Source organism: Euprymna scolopes, chromosome 1 (assembly GCF_053919585.1).
Source record: "Euprymna scolopes isolate OS-2025 chromosome 1, ASM5391958v1, whole genome shotgun sequence".
Taxonomy (NCBI): Eukaryota; Metazoa; Mollusca; class Cephalopoda; order Sepiida; family Sepiolidae; genus Euprymna; species Euprymna scolopes.
The window spans coordinates 177,350,565-177,366,444 of NC_136482.1; the positions used below are offsets into that span (position 1 = coordinate 177,350,565).

Genomic DNA, 15,880 nt, shown 5'->3' on the forward strand with positions numbered 1-15,880 from the left:
TTACTACCGGTCGGGAGATTCGAACCTGGCGACAAAGCCATCTCTGACTCCATTAGCAAGGAACAAAACCTCACGTCCAATCTCAACCGTGAGAAATATTGTTGAAATTTTAACATTTATTTTTTAAATGTCGTAACATCCGGCTATAGTGATGATAACACCGTAATGATTATAACATCATGAGCTACGCATGCGAGCTTAGATGACCGACTTTCTATTTCAACTTTAAAGTGCTTACCAATAAGAACCGAGTTTCTTAAAAGGGGCTGACATAATTATTATCGTTGAGCACTTTCAGTTGAATTAAAAGTCGGTCAATTTCGCTCTTATGCGTAGATCATCGTATAACGATTTGATCACTGTCTGTCTGACGTAATGAACATTTAAATTAAAATGTTTAAAATTCAACGCTATTTCACACGGTTAATGGTAGCCGAATGGATACGGCCTCCGCTAATCGAGCCAGAGATGTCTCGTGTCGCGGGGTTTGAATCGTTCGACTGGTAGTAATCGTGACACCCTGCACTGAAGAATCCCGAAAGGATGAAACACTAGTGTCTGTAGGTATTTAATTATTATAGTAAAAAAATAATTATGACAGCCCCTTTAAGAAATTCGTTTCTTATCGTTGAGCACTTTCAGTTGAATTAAAAGTCGGTCAATTTAGCTCTTATGCGTAGATCATCGTATAACGATTTGATCACTGTCTGTCTGACGTAATGAACATTTAAATTAAAATGTTTAAAATTCAACGCTATTTCACACGGTTAATGGTAGCCGAATGGATACGGCCTCCGCTAATCGAGCCAGAGATGTCTCGTGTCGTGGGGTTCGAATCGTTCGACTGGTAGTAATCGTGACACCCTGCACTGAAGAATCCCGAAAGGATGAAACACTAGTGTCTGTAGGTATTTAATTATTATAGTAAATATATATATATATATATATATATATATATATATATATATATATAGAGAGAGAGAGAGAGATAATTGAACAAGTGTGGATAAAATGAACTCCAAGCACATATTTTTAAAAAGTGCTCAAGATAAAGTAGATGTTTACAAAAAAATTTTTATAAACATTTCAAAAGGTCTATACAAATCAATTCATACGTTGGTACTACCGTGTATCTAGACGGCACCACAATCAAGTTATGCCGGGGATCAACCCTTTGATTATATGCCTCAAAGACTCAAATATAAGTCCTAGTACTCACTGAAAAATATTATGAGAAAGAGAGATAGAGATAGTTCGAATAAGATTAGAAACTCCTTCCTCCGTTTGGATGTCCGGAAGGGGAGGTAACCATCCTGTTGGCCACCCATCCCACTTCTACACATCGTGTATATGTTTATATATTTTGTCTGTAACATCCCACTAATTAAACCATAGAGAGAAAATCCCATAAATTCTCTTTGAAAGCTGATAATCAGGGTGTAATGCTGGTACCTATTCTATTTGAATTTAACTTATAACTATCACGGAGACCCGACGTTGCCCGGGATTGAATGAGGATCAACAGTTGTTTCACATTTCCAATACTTTTATTGTCATCGAAATCGGTGAAATTTTTCGATCAAATCGATTGATTAACTTCTCTTGTTGGAGGACCCATCATGATGCACCGGGAGGAAGATTCACCTGCCTCTCCGCAGTGACTTAGCCCACAATAAATTGTTGATTTTATTAAATTATTTTTATATAATGGCTTGAATTAAAGTTTAAAATACAAAAGTTAAGTATCAGGGTTTAATTGTGGTGCAAACAGAAACATTAATTTAGAATGCATACCTGTCTTATCAAAGAACTTACTATTGATTTTATAGGCTGGGCCTTTCTGCTTGTGCGATCATGAAACTTCTCAAATGCACTTGTGATGTTAGGCTGTATGCAGTGTTAACTTTGTTCAAAATTGGATTTCCTTCTTTAATCAGATTTTTTTCGATTATCGATTTCTAATACTTATCAGAGACATTTTTATACAAAACCTATGTAAAAATACTCACGGGCACATTATGTACATTTCTATGAAATTTAAAATAAATCGGCCTAGCCGTTTCAGAGTCCATTTGAAACAAACGCACACATACGTGCGCGTGCGTACACACACACACACACACACACCTCCCTACCTGCACACAAAAAAAGTGTCATTTATATACAAGTGAAGATTTTCCAATCATATTGAAACAATGATTAAAACTGGAGCAAAAAGTGTCTTATTTTATTTTAATGAAAGATTAAAGAAAATTCTGAGAGTTTAAGGTTTTCAAAATATCATTTTAAAGAAATCTTTTGAAAAAGTGAAAAAAAATTAGGAAACTAATTTGAGTTCCCTTTCTATCGTAAAATAAACTCGCCAGAATTGAAAACATGGAATTATTTGTATTATTTATTTTTTAGTAATGTTATCATCTTGAGTTTGCACAATGTTTTGGTCAATGTAACCTCCGATTTTCAGGTGTATAAGTCGCCATGTTTGGTAAAAGGAAACGGAGTAAAATAAATTTTAAAAAATATAAAGTCAATAAAATTTATGCTTGATATTTAAAAAAATTTTTTCTTTCAACTCGAAAATACGAAACTTTGAATGTGTTCAATTATACCCTTTCCCTTTATCAAAGACAGCAATTTATGCACCTAAAGAGGGTTCGAGGTTACATTGACCAAATCGTTGATTACTTTGATTAATCGGACTAATCTTCATCTTGAGTGTTATTTGCACAACGTTTCGGCCGGTGTAACCTCCGACTTTTATCAAGTGTTAAAGCATGGCACCCAGAGTAAGAAGGTGGTTAAAGTCGCCATGTTTGATATTAGGAAAGAGTTAACTCTATACTTTCGTATTTAGGTGTTTGATTTAACCTTTAACATTTATGGTTTACCGATGGTTTCTTATTTTCATAAATTATGTTTTTTAAGAACTTATGATTGGTTAATGGATCTAATTAAACTTTAACCCTTCCCATTTTTTTTTTGTCATAAATAATTTAGAAATAATACCTCAAAGTATTTTGCTTGATGATATTCATTATTATTTTTTTAATTTTATTTTACTTTCAACTAGAACCTAAATACGAAACATAGGAAGTATAGAGTTACCCCCCTTTCCCAATATTATACATGGCGATTTATACACCTGAAGAAGGTCGGAGGTTACATTGATCAAAACTTTCTGCAAATAACACTCAAGATTAGATCATTAATTAATCCAATTAATCCAAATAATCATCCGTCATCTACAAAAGTTCAAAACTGTAATGGAAATATTTGTGTGACAGTGCTGCTGCTGCTGCTATCGATTCTTTTATGAATGAAGAATAAACAATGTTTCACAAATTAACGTTTCTGAATTTTTTAGATGAGGATTGGTTATTCGGATTATTTGGATTCTGTGGACTATTGCTCTCATCTTGAATGTTATTTTCACAATGTTTCAATCGATGTAATCTCAAACATTTTTTAGATGTATCTTGTCGAACTCGGGAATGTTTCTGTCGAACTCACGAATTTGGACAGAATTTCGAACAGAACTCACAAGGGCCCTTAGCACAGTGGTTATAGCACTTGGAAAAAACAATTGTAAAAGTGATATTCTCCTGAAGGTTGAAGGTCCAATTGCGAATTGCTTAGAACCTCTATCCAGTTATGGTTGACAAAGAAAGAACATACTACCCCGTGAAATAAATACAGTAGAACACCGAGATATGGTGCCCCCGGGATAGCCCCCCCCCCAGGTTACAATGTGGAATACAATGTTTTTCTGGCTCCTGGTTACGGTATTTGCACCATTTTATCGTCCTATTTATAATGTTACTTAATTATATACATGTGTATTATATACTGTACTGTATTTTGTTACTAATTTTTAATATGTACTGTATAAAATTTTACTTAAGCCCCGCCATAGGGCGATTTCACCTTACGATCCCAACCCCCAGAATGGATTAATGTCGTATCCAGTGGTTCTATTATAAAGTCTTCTGTCCAAAAATTTCATGCAGATTCCTTGAGTTTGACAGAAACATTCCCGAGTTCGACAAATTACACCTAAAGAGGGTTGAAAGTTACATCAACTAAAACGTTGTGAAAATGACACTCAAAATGAGGACAATAGTTTGCAGAATCTAAATAATACAGACAACAAATTAAAATGCGTTGATTTAGAGTTTATGGCATATCAACCCTTTTGGGTTATTTAAATGCTGAATCCAGACATTTTGTTCAATGAGTTTATCCAAGTTTTTAATGTCTTCAAACCTTCATTTATGTTGTAAATTTTTGTTTAATTTACATTATGACATTAGGTTATTATCTTCCATGATACTTCCACCATTTTTGTGTTATTTTATGACTAAAGTCATTTTAAAAGTCTGTATGTTTTGAGTTCTTATTATCTTCACTTACTTAGAGTTTCTTTTGTAATCAGATATTTTTTAAAAATTAATAGTTTACAAATGATTAACCAGTACTACCAGTAAGGGGGGTCAGAATGAGCCTAGGAATAATGACCGCTAAGGGGCGACCCGACACTATCCTGGCCTTCCAAATTGTGACCTCACAAATTGATGCAGTTTCATATACCAAGAATTTTTGATGATAAAGATAGCAAGCATAAACATTTTCGATTTTCTTTAAGAATATGTATTACATTTCTCTTAGTCTTATTTGTCCGTTTCACTTTTCTCAGAAACTACTGAGCCGATCTGCCTGAAATTTTGCATGAACCTTTGTTATAATAAGGTGTAGTGAACTGTATTATGGTATCCGTTTGCTGCACAGACTAAAAAGTCTAGTACATTCATATTTCATTTATATGTCAAATCTTAAATGCTTCTATTTGCTATCTTTATATCATTGAAATCCTTACTTGGTATATGAAATTACGTCCAGTTATGAGGTTTCAATTTAGGATCCCATTATTGCCTTTACTCACAAGTTCATATTCCGTATATATACGTGAGTAGAGTTACATTGTAAGTTATGAAAATATATTTAGAGCAATAAGCTATACAGGCGTTTTAGCCTGACGATTCACTACAGGGATGAAGCAAGAAAGCCTCTCTGTAGCTTAATTGAGATTATATAATATATATATATATATATAAACATCATTAAATTCATTACTCACACAGCAGCCGTATAGCGTAATGGTGAGAACCCTTGACTGTCATTTGGGCGGTCAGGTTTCAATCCTAGCTTGAGGCAGTTGCCTGTCTAGCTGCACTGATGAGCTGTGAAACAGCAAAACAGTACTGTATGTGGATGACTATATATATATATATATATATATATATATATATATATATATATTTATTGTTATTATTATATGTATTTATATAAACATTTTATGTATCTATTTTCAGTATTTACTTCGACAGTGCTCGATATGTAAGTAGAGATAGGTAGTAAGTATGAGATAGGTAGTAAGTATGTCATGTGTACGGTGAACACCATGATGACTGGTAACTATAGTTGAAAGTGGGTAGAATTTGATTATTCAAGATGACGGTTCAACAAGAATTTGCTTGCATTAGACTTGAAAACGACAATGTTGCAGTCAGCTGGGAATCAGCCTTCAGTATATTATAAATAAAAAATAAACACAGTATCTAACAAAATGAAAATGTTCATGTTGCTTATAAAGATAGCATTTCATATTTTCATGTAGAAATATGTGTGTGTGTGTTTTTATTATTTACATACTATACACCTAAGCTCTATTTGAGATACTCAGTTTTCACTTCTTGAATCAACTGCTCTTGTGTTTTACACTCGAGCACTTTTGTTGTTTTTTGTTGCTGAAACGACATGTACATGTGTGCGTGTGTGTGTACATGTGTGTTGGTGGTTAATATTCAAATTTATTTCTGACAGTATATTATGCATCACTCATCATTTTGTTGACGCTCGTGTTTTAGTGTGCGTGTCCATTTCCAGTTTCATGGACTAAAAACATCGCAAAGTGAATTGCACTTTTCACTTTGTCATTTTCTGTATTTATTCCCAGCCCCGTAGACTAAATTAACTACTTATTTAATTATATTATATATGCGAACATGAATATCAAGAAAAAAAAGGAGCAGTATTATGCCTAATATATGTGTGTATGTTACAGAAGATCAGAACAACATTGGTATTGCCGGTTTCAAATGTAAACAAAAGGGACCTATAATTGGTCGGCTATGTCAGCCTCTGTTTATATCTGTCTCCATTAGGCAATTATTTTTGAATTTTTTTCTTACTAATTGAGCAGTTTGCCGAGGTTCTCTCCTATTCACCTTACATACATATATATATATATATATATATATATATATATATATATATATATATATATATATGTATATGGTTGTAGGTTCAGTCCTCGGCTAGGGAAAGTTACTAATCTAGCTGCACTGATGAGTTGTGATACAACGAAACAGTACTGTATGTGGATGACTATATATTTAAGCTCCGCTCTTTGGGTAGAACACTGTCGTAAATGTATCTCACTCGCTTCTTAAATGGCTATAAAGCGACGTTCGCTGTTTGTTTGTCTGTAAATAAACAAGCAGCTCGAGCACTGTAAGCGGTGGACAAGTGTTTATTTAAATGGACATTTGTTGAGGTCATTTGCGAGCACTGCACCCATGGACCAGTAGAACTGCCGACTATCAATGCGATGGTTGTAGGTTCAATCCTCGACTAGGGAAATGTACTAATCTAGCCACACTGATGAGTTGTGATACAACGAAACAGTACTGTATGTGGATATGTACATATATATATATATATATATATATATATATATAGTCACTCACTGCTTTTACAGTGCTCGAGCTGCTTGTTTATTTACAAACAAGCAAACAGCGAGCTAGCCATTTAAGTAGCAGGTGAGATATATTTACGACAGTGCTCTACACACAGTGCTGTTTCGTTGATTCACAACTCATCAGTGTGGCTAGACTAACAAGCAACTTTCTCTAGACAGAGATTGAACCTACAACCATATATATATATATATATATATATATATATATATATATATACACACACATATATATATATATATATATATATATATATGTGTGTGTGTGTGTGTGTGTGTGTGTGTGTGTGTGTGTGTAAGGTTAATGGGAGTGAACCCCAGCAAACTGCTCAATTATTAAGAAAAATTCAAAAAAATATAGTTAATTGATTTGACTTAACTGGAAAGTATATAGCTTGAACTATTTATTATTGTTATAAAGCTCTATATAAAACAATATTAAGCACTTTATGTGCATAAACGTTTCTAAATTATTGTCCAAACAAACGTTTTTGACAAGTTCATTTAATGTTATTATATTTCTTTGCAATCATTTTGGGCTTATTTTGTGTAAATTATGTGATGCAGTATTGTGGCTATTATATGAAACTAACCAAATATCTTATAAAATAATAAAGTTAATAGACAGTAGTGATGGGACAATTTCAGTATTTTTACCGATTCCGATACAATTACCGATTCCGATTCTGTAACTATAAAATAGTTATTTTGACCTGATTACCGTAAAAACACATCTTAAATATGCTTATATTTTCTCAAATGTAAAAACACACTTGCGAGGGTGTCATCTATAGATTATAGTTTTACTGGAAGTTTTAATCAATAAATATTTATTTTTTTATTATTGCTATCAGCAGTGGTAGATTTTTCTTAAACGAAAATCAAATAAAAAAAATGATGATTAAAAGAAACGTTTTTGGCATTGAATTTTTCCGATCCGATACCGATTCCAATACCCCAAAAGTTCTGATTTTTCCGATTCCAATTCTGACTAATCGTCCCAACACTAGTAAGCAGAAAAAAAAAGAAAAAGAAAAAATTGCAGATTTTACTTTATATATTACATTTTGGGAGTTAATCGATAAGATGATAGACGTGTTGTAACCAGTTTATAGTGAACGATGAAGGAGCTTGACTATCAGATGAGTGAGGAACCATTTCAGAAGAGAAACAGAGACATATATAAAAGAGTTTTTTTTTAAATAAAGATATATATATATATATATATATATATATATATATATATATATATATATATAGAGAGAGAGAGAGAGAGAGAGAGAGAGAGAGAGAAAGAAAATGTTTACCTTTAGAAATAAGTGGACACTCCTGATTACAGACATGGAATTCATTCAGTGATATGCACTCATCTGAATCGTGATCAGACGGACCCACATCGGTGTACATCTCCAGTTCTGGCCATGCTATTTATCGAAGAGGAAACTCGCCTCTCTTGTTTTGCTTGGTTTAGACAAATAAGAAAAATGTGCTTCTGTCTTTATAAGAACATACATGCATATATATATATATATATATATATATATATATATATATATATATATATATATATATATATAATGTGTGTATGTCAATATGTACAAAAGATGTATTTAGATTTCTTAGCACTATTTTACGTTAAGCCTGGAGTGTGATTCTTGGTTGAGGGGTGTCTTTGTTAAGGTCTGTTATTATCGCTTGTATTCCGATCTTCTGCTTTTTTACAATTTCAAATTTGTTATGAAAGAGCGCGGGGGGGGGGCGGCAAACAGTAGATTTTAGTTTAAATATAGAATATAGATTAAAAAAAAATGGTGGATTTGATTGTTCCCTTTATGTCAGATGAGATACTTTACAAAATGCTCGAATGACAAGACTCAAAAGCATTAAATTTAGATTCTTATAGTCCTTATTAATAAAAATGGTTACTTTAAATATTTATGAAATGCTTTAAGAGTATCAATATTTGTTTTGGCAATAACAGTATATGTTAGGTTAGAGCTAGGAATTCAAAAATACATCTATTTATGTAAACAGTTCGATTTGGATTATAAGGTCTTTGTTTTTAAAGGTATTATAATTTCTTTTTCTTTTTTTTTTTTTTTGAGTTTTAAAATCCATCCAATTTATGGGGGGGTTTCGTTTTGTTTTGTTTTTGTCTATAACTGCATAATATTATGTGGTATAATTTCAGAATGCAACATATCAGTTGATTCACCAGATCAATATATTGTGGAGCAGCGGTAGTAAGAGCAGACTATTTGTGTGGTTCATTCCTCTACTTCCATAAGAGTTACAGCAAAAACGAAGGGGGGGGGGAAGGAGAAGAGGAGAAAGAGAGAGAGAGATGGGAGAAAGAGAATGAGAGTTGTAAAAAGAGTGGTGAAGAAAGAGAGAGAGAGGAGAAGGAGGAGGAGAAAGTGTGATAAAGAGAAAGTAGTAAAGAGAGTGATACAAAGCGAAAGAGAGTGATATATATCTATAGGGTCGAGAAGAGAGAGAAAGTAATAAAGAGAGGGAAGAGAGAGAGAGAGAGAGAAAGAGAGAGAGATAAATAAAGAAATGTAGGGAGAGAGAAAGAAAGGGTCGAGAAAAAGAGAGAGAAAGTAATAAAGAGAGGGAAGATTGAGAAAACGAGAGAGAGAGAGAGAGAGAGAGAGAGAGAGAGAGAGAGAGAGAACGAGTGATGGAGAGAGTAAAAGAGGGAGAGAGAAGGGGGTTAGATTGGAGACTGCCAATCATGCATTATATGTAGAAGCGCACACAAAGCTTGATGTAAATAACCAAAGTACGACGTGAAAGAAAATGCTAATGCCACATTTCCCAATTACAAATGATAGCATTATGACAAGCAGCAGTAGCAGCAGAAGTAGACGGCCTTTTAGAAAGACATCAAGAAAATAAGGACAAAACTTGAACAAAACTTGAACATCCTACACTTTTCAAATGCACAATGTAATTTATTAACATCGTAAAACAGACTAAAAAAAAAAAATTGAAAAAAAAGGAGAAGCCTTTCATTAAAGTCTAATTGTATCGAAATGCCAGAAGAGAATGTCTTTCTTAGTAGTCTAAGTTAACTATTGGTGTCCCATCGTTTTGAGAATTTCCAAAAACTTCGTTCAAATTATGCTGCCTAAAAAAAAAAACCCTTCATTTTAGGGTTTTGTTTTACGACACATCAGCCTTTTTGTGGCTATTAAATGCTGAATTCAGTTAATTTAATAAAAGTTTTTATGCTTCAAGTTCTTAATATTTTCAAATATATCTTCTTATAAAACTTTGTGGACCGTCCGGACGTCCTTGCTTGAATCTTGTGTGTGTGTGTGTGTGTGTGTAGTCGGATTCAATGCCATAACTATTGCATGTGTTCAAATACAGTACTTACCTGATAGCTGCATGTTTTGGTTTCAATTCTAGCTGATGGCACCCAACTCATATTTCTTTTAAAAACTTTTGAAATCACGACCATATATTGGGTAAAATATAGTAATTAATAGAGAATTGGCTCTATAATAATAAATATGAAATCTGCATAAATTAAAATATCATATTTAAGCATATTTTATGACCGGGCAACACCGGCAGCGTGCTAGTATATATATATATATATATATATATATATATATATATATATATATATATATATATATATATATATATATATATATACTAGCACGCTGCCAGTTTGTGTAAACAGATTGAGCGGAGGCATTTGGACGATGTCAAAACATTGTTTATTCATTACCCACACAGCAGCAGCCATATAGCGTAATGGTGAGAAGCCTTGACTGTCATTTGGCTGATTGGGTTTCGATCCTGGCTTGAGGCAGTTGCTTGTCTAGCCGCACTGATGAGCTGTGAAACAGCAAAGCAGTGCTCCATGTGGATGACTATATTATATATTTCTTCCTTTCTCTCCACCCATTTTTTGTTTCACTATTTTACTTACTCTTTTATATTCTCTTTTCTATTTTCTCATTATCCACTTTCTCCCCTGCCAACTCTCCTCGTTTTTCATCCCCATCACCTTTAATAGTCCCGATTAATTTCGCCCTATATATATTTTTTTTTGCTTTTTCATTCCTAATTTAAATGTTTTCAAGACGTTTTTATTTTTGTATACCCATATAGTGCTATTATGCCAGTTTTCCTCCTCTTTTGATGAGAAGCATTTAGCTTGGAAATGCCATGACCTAAAGAAGTCCTTTTCCATTTTCACTTCATTTTCTTCCTAATTGATCTGATGATTTAATAAAGTTCTATGTAACTTGTTAACTTTATTTTTTAAAATCTAATTTACGAATTGCTCCTCTAAACAGAATAGAGCTTCTATCTTGATAAGTTTGCTTCATGGAGAAAATATTCTTTTTTAACTCATTTATTTTATAGTACATATATATATATATATATATATACTAGCAAAAGTACCTGTCGTTGACTGGGTTCAAAAACAGCCTACAGAAAATGGACTCTGATTTATGAAAGTATGATACGTTATGAAAAGGAAGGCTTGTAAAGAGATAGCTTCGAATTTGGGGGTATCAAAACCAAAGCAAAATATGATGAAAGTAAAAATAAAATAGATAAACCCCATAATTTATTATACCATATCTGTTCACACTAAAACACTTATCACAATATTCTGTGGATCTATATTAAAAAACCTTGTTAAACTTTGTGACACATTTCCATTCTATGGAGGTCAGGCGCGACTGAACATCCCATAATTTTGTTTACCATATTTCTTCAAACTGAAACATAATTATCAAAGTATACTTATGCAGATAGATATGAAAAGTCTTTAAAGTTTGTGCCTATTTCCATTTTATGAAGGCCAGGCGCGAACGCAGACCCCACAATTTTATTATACCGATCCTATTTAAGTTAAAACATACTTATCCAAGTATTCTTATGTACATCTATGTCAAAAACTCTTGTAAACATTTTTTTTCATCATTATGCCAGATCAAACATACCCATTCCTGTGTCTTGATACATCTATCATTATATGTGATCAGTTTTCTATAATAGTCAACCACATAGGAGCCTATTCGTGACCAGACACACACACAGACGTTCAGCTTTATATTATAGACATATATGTGTGTGTGTGTGTGGGGGGGTATTCTTTTTATTGCGGACTGTTATCCTCATCTTCATAGTTGTTGTTGTTGTTGTTGTTTCATCACGTTTCGGCCAACTCATCCTCTAGCCTTCTTCAGGTGGTTAACTGTGACGGGATAGGAGTGTTGTAACTGCATCCCCAGTAATTACTGCTTTGGACCTTGAAGTAGTACAGGGTGACCCCCCCCCAAAAAAAAACGGGCCCCAAATCTAATTAGGCCTCGTTTCTTAGTGTTTTGTCTGAATGAAATGAAACTTTGGTCATAACTAGTTTATTGTATTCAAAACATCATATCAAAACACTAGGGTCTTTGGCCTTTTTTTCTCCGTTCTACAGCATATGTTCTAGATGGCCTCCATTTAGCTCCGTGCATTGAGGCGCAGCACGAAGTTGTCCATGACGTTCTTAAAAACCGAATTGGTAATGGCTCTCATCTCCTCCCTGATGGCTTCCTTGAGTTCCGTGATGGTTCTGGGTTTCCCTATGTAGACTCTGTCCTTAAGATAGCCCCAAAGAAAAAAATCTGGGGGGCTTAGGTCCGGGCTATGGGGTGCCCACTCAAAATCAGTCTTGAGACTGATCACTCGGCCTCCGAAGTTCTCTTTCAGTCAATCTCGGGACAGGTTTGAGGTGTGAGAACTTGCTCTGTCCTGCTGGAACCAGAACTTGCTCATGAGCGATGGGTAGATGGTCTGGAGCTCACTCTTGAAGGTTTTGAGGACCTCCACATACCGCTCCTTGGTGACTGTCACTGCTGCGCCAGATTCTTCGATAAAGATTGGTCCGATGATGCCTCTGGTCGAGATTGCAGCCCACACCGTGCACTTAGGAGAGTGCAGGGGTTTGGTGGCTACTTCATTGGGTCTGGAGGATCCCCAGAAGACATTTGTCTTGGAGTTCGCCTTTCCATCAAGATGGAAGTTGGCTTTATCTGAGGTCCAAAGGAGGTTAAGGAAACTTGGTGTCTCCTCGATTTTCTCGAGCATCTTGACTGCCATAGCTCTCCTCTGATTCTTGTCTGAGGCTGTAAGGGTCTCCAGCGTCTGTATTCTGTATGGGTAAGCCCTGATATCGTTCACCAGCACTCTCCTGCAAGTCTCATAGGACATACCGAGGGACTGACTTCACTTACGCACAGAGCGTTTCGGACTCTGCTGGAGAGACTTTCTCACTCTTTCGACCAGCTCGGCTGTTCGCTTCTTGGGACGTCCCAAGTGGCTTGGATGGTTCTCTCTGGCAGCGTTGAGGTTCTCCAAGGTCCCATACTTCTCGAAGTGGTCCACCCAGTTCTGAATTCTGCTTTTGGATGGAGCCTTTTCACATTCGAACTGACACATGAAACTGTCCTGGGTTTTCTTAAAAGAGCCTGTCTTGTAGTAAAATTTAACACAATGTATTCTTTGTCCCAACTCCCACTGGGGTCTTGGTGTACTCACAATCGTTGATTCTGTCATGTCCTTTAAAATAAGGGCAATCGGTGAATAAATAATGGAGATATCACATAAAATGTACACGGGGCCTGTTTTTCTGGGGGAGGGGGGTCCCCCTGTATTTTCTAGTTCGTTACATCAAATGGCTTCATGGCTTGTTTGGAGAACCCCCCTCCCCCTCCCAAAAAGCAAAAACCAAAACAAATGTACATTAAAATGATGATGATGATGATGATAAACAAAAACTTTATTATTTTTCTGTTGCAATTAGTAAATGCATGATGCAATGCAGTTTATTTGATACTCTCTTTAAGATATGATGTCAGATAATTAGTTTTCTGTAATTCAATATGATTCATACAGGAAGTAGGAATTCTATCCAGGGATGAACTAACTCAACTACTGATGAGAATCGGAAGTAAAACAAAAATCGGTTCTTATTTAAAATTCAACCTAATGAAAAACAAAAACAAAAAACTAAACTACAGAAAAAACTTTATGATGTATGTACCCGTCACGGAACGGAAATGTCATATTCCGAAAATCACGTAAACTGATCAAGTAGTTTTACAAAGAAAATAATTTTTAAACGATTTAAAACGATTAATGTGAAATCGGAAGCATTACAAGGCTGGTCGCAAGTTTGAATCATTGTGGACTTATCTGCCCTCGTTTTTTGTTTCAAGATGGTGACGGGAGACAGCCCCTTTTTGGTTACTCATTTGATTTTCTTAGTTAAAAATAAAACTACCTCATCAATTTATGTGATTTTTGGAAGCATTACAAGGCTGGTCGCAAATTTGAATCGTTGTGGACTTATCCGCCCTCATCAATTATGTGATTTTTGGAGTATGACATTTTTATTCCGAATATACATAAAGATTTCTCTGGTTTTTTAAAAATTAGGTTGAATTCTAAATATGAACTAAAAAACCTAACGAAAAATGAATCTTCATTAAATGAATCCATTTAATCTCCACGTTCATCAATGAAAATGTTTTATCAATCGTGTGACAGACAGACAAAAATCCAGCGAAGCCTGATCTAGATATATGTGAATGTATTCTCCCACCATCCACAAAAAAATGATAGTTTTAATTTTTTTTATTATTAAAAACTAAATACACCTATCCGCATTACTCGGGATGTATTAATGCCCTTTTAGTTTGTAAATTTCGTTTGTTTGCACAAAAGAAATAAAATTTTACTTCATAGAAAATTTTTATTTCAATAAATATTAGATAAATAGTAATTTAAAAAAGTAACATCTAAGTTACATAGAGGTGAGATATACACACACATACACACACTCACAAACATGGGAAGTGGTCTTGTAATATTATTATATTAATATAAAGATGGAAAAAAGAAATGGCTTCTATCATCATGTTCAAGTTAAAATATGAGTTAGCTTTAAAATGATGACACCGTTTATTAATGACTAGCAAGGCTATCCGGCGTTGCAAAAGTTTTATCTATTTACCTCTCTTCATTAATCTCTCTTTTTCCTTCTTCACCTTCTCCACTCAACCCATTCCTCTTTTTGGACATGCACTGACACATTACTCATCTTTATATAGATTCCTTGAGAAATGAGCCGGCATAAGAGAAGCAAGTCCTTGATATAAAATCAGAGTTACTTCGAAAGATAGATCCCCTCTCACCGAAATCTGTACCAGTTAGGATTTAACTTTTAGATATTATTTATCCAGAGCAATCAAAAAGATACCAACTTTGTGTTTGTAGTTTTATCAGCCTTTTCTGTTTCTTTTTTTTTTACAAATAGCTTCAAGTTGTTCATATACATAAAGTAGTTTATTCTTTGTTATGAGTCTGTAAACTTGTATACAGCATCAGAACAACAACAATAATAATAATCTATATATTAATACGATAGCGTGCATGTTATTTTCTGCATCGCGCTTACATCCGGGTCGTTTAATTGTTATGTATTTCCATTTCTAAGTGAAAGAAAACAATATACAAATAACACAAACTAGCTGAAATACCCATCTCTGGTCAGGTTTCTAATAATCTTGATCATCTATATATTAATACGATAGCATGTGTGTTATTTTCTGTGTCACGCTTACATCCGGGTCGTTTAATTGTTATGTACTTCCATTTCTTGTCATAAATAATTTTACCAAGAATTCTTGATAAGTTTTGGTTTCGGTTTCGATTATAACTGATGGCACTCTAGTAATCTATTTTTTTTATAAATAATTTTATGAAAAATTCTTCAAAAGTTTTGGTTTCGGTTTCGATTATGGCTGAAGGAATTCAAGTTATGTATATATATATTTTTTTTTTTTTTCAGAAGATTTTATTTCAGTTCCGATTTTAGCTAATGCATCCAAATCATATGGATATATATTTTTTTATTTTTAAAATCGCTACTTTATAATATATAAAAATCGATAGAACATTAATTTTATAATAATATATACAAAATCTGAAAGAATTAAAATATCATATTTAAGCATAATTTACACCGGGCTTTGCCAGGCA

General features: G+C 33.9%; 1 protein-coding gene across 2 annotated transcripts in view; it reads right to left on the minus strand.

Annotated features, from left to right (window-relative positions):
* The window catches only part of LOC145277781 (cyclic nucleotide-gated channel beta-1-like), a 138,602-nt gene that overhangs the window by 108,677 nt on the left and 14,045 nt on the right, over positions 1-15,880 (minus strand). The window contains exon 1 of one of the 2 annotated variants that reach the window (XM_080129550.1): positions 8,122-9,123. The exons of the other annotated variant lie outside the window; for it this stretch is intronic. Within the exon in view, the coding sequence (XP_079985676.1) occupies positions 8,122-8,221 (100 nt within the window). The 5' untranslated portion in view covers positions 8,222-9,123. Of the gene's footprint in view, positions 1-8,121; positions 9,124-15,880 lie in introns of those variants that run through there. 2 annotated transcript variants of the gene reach the window in all.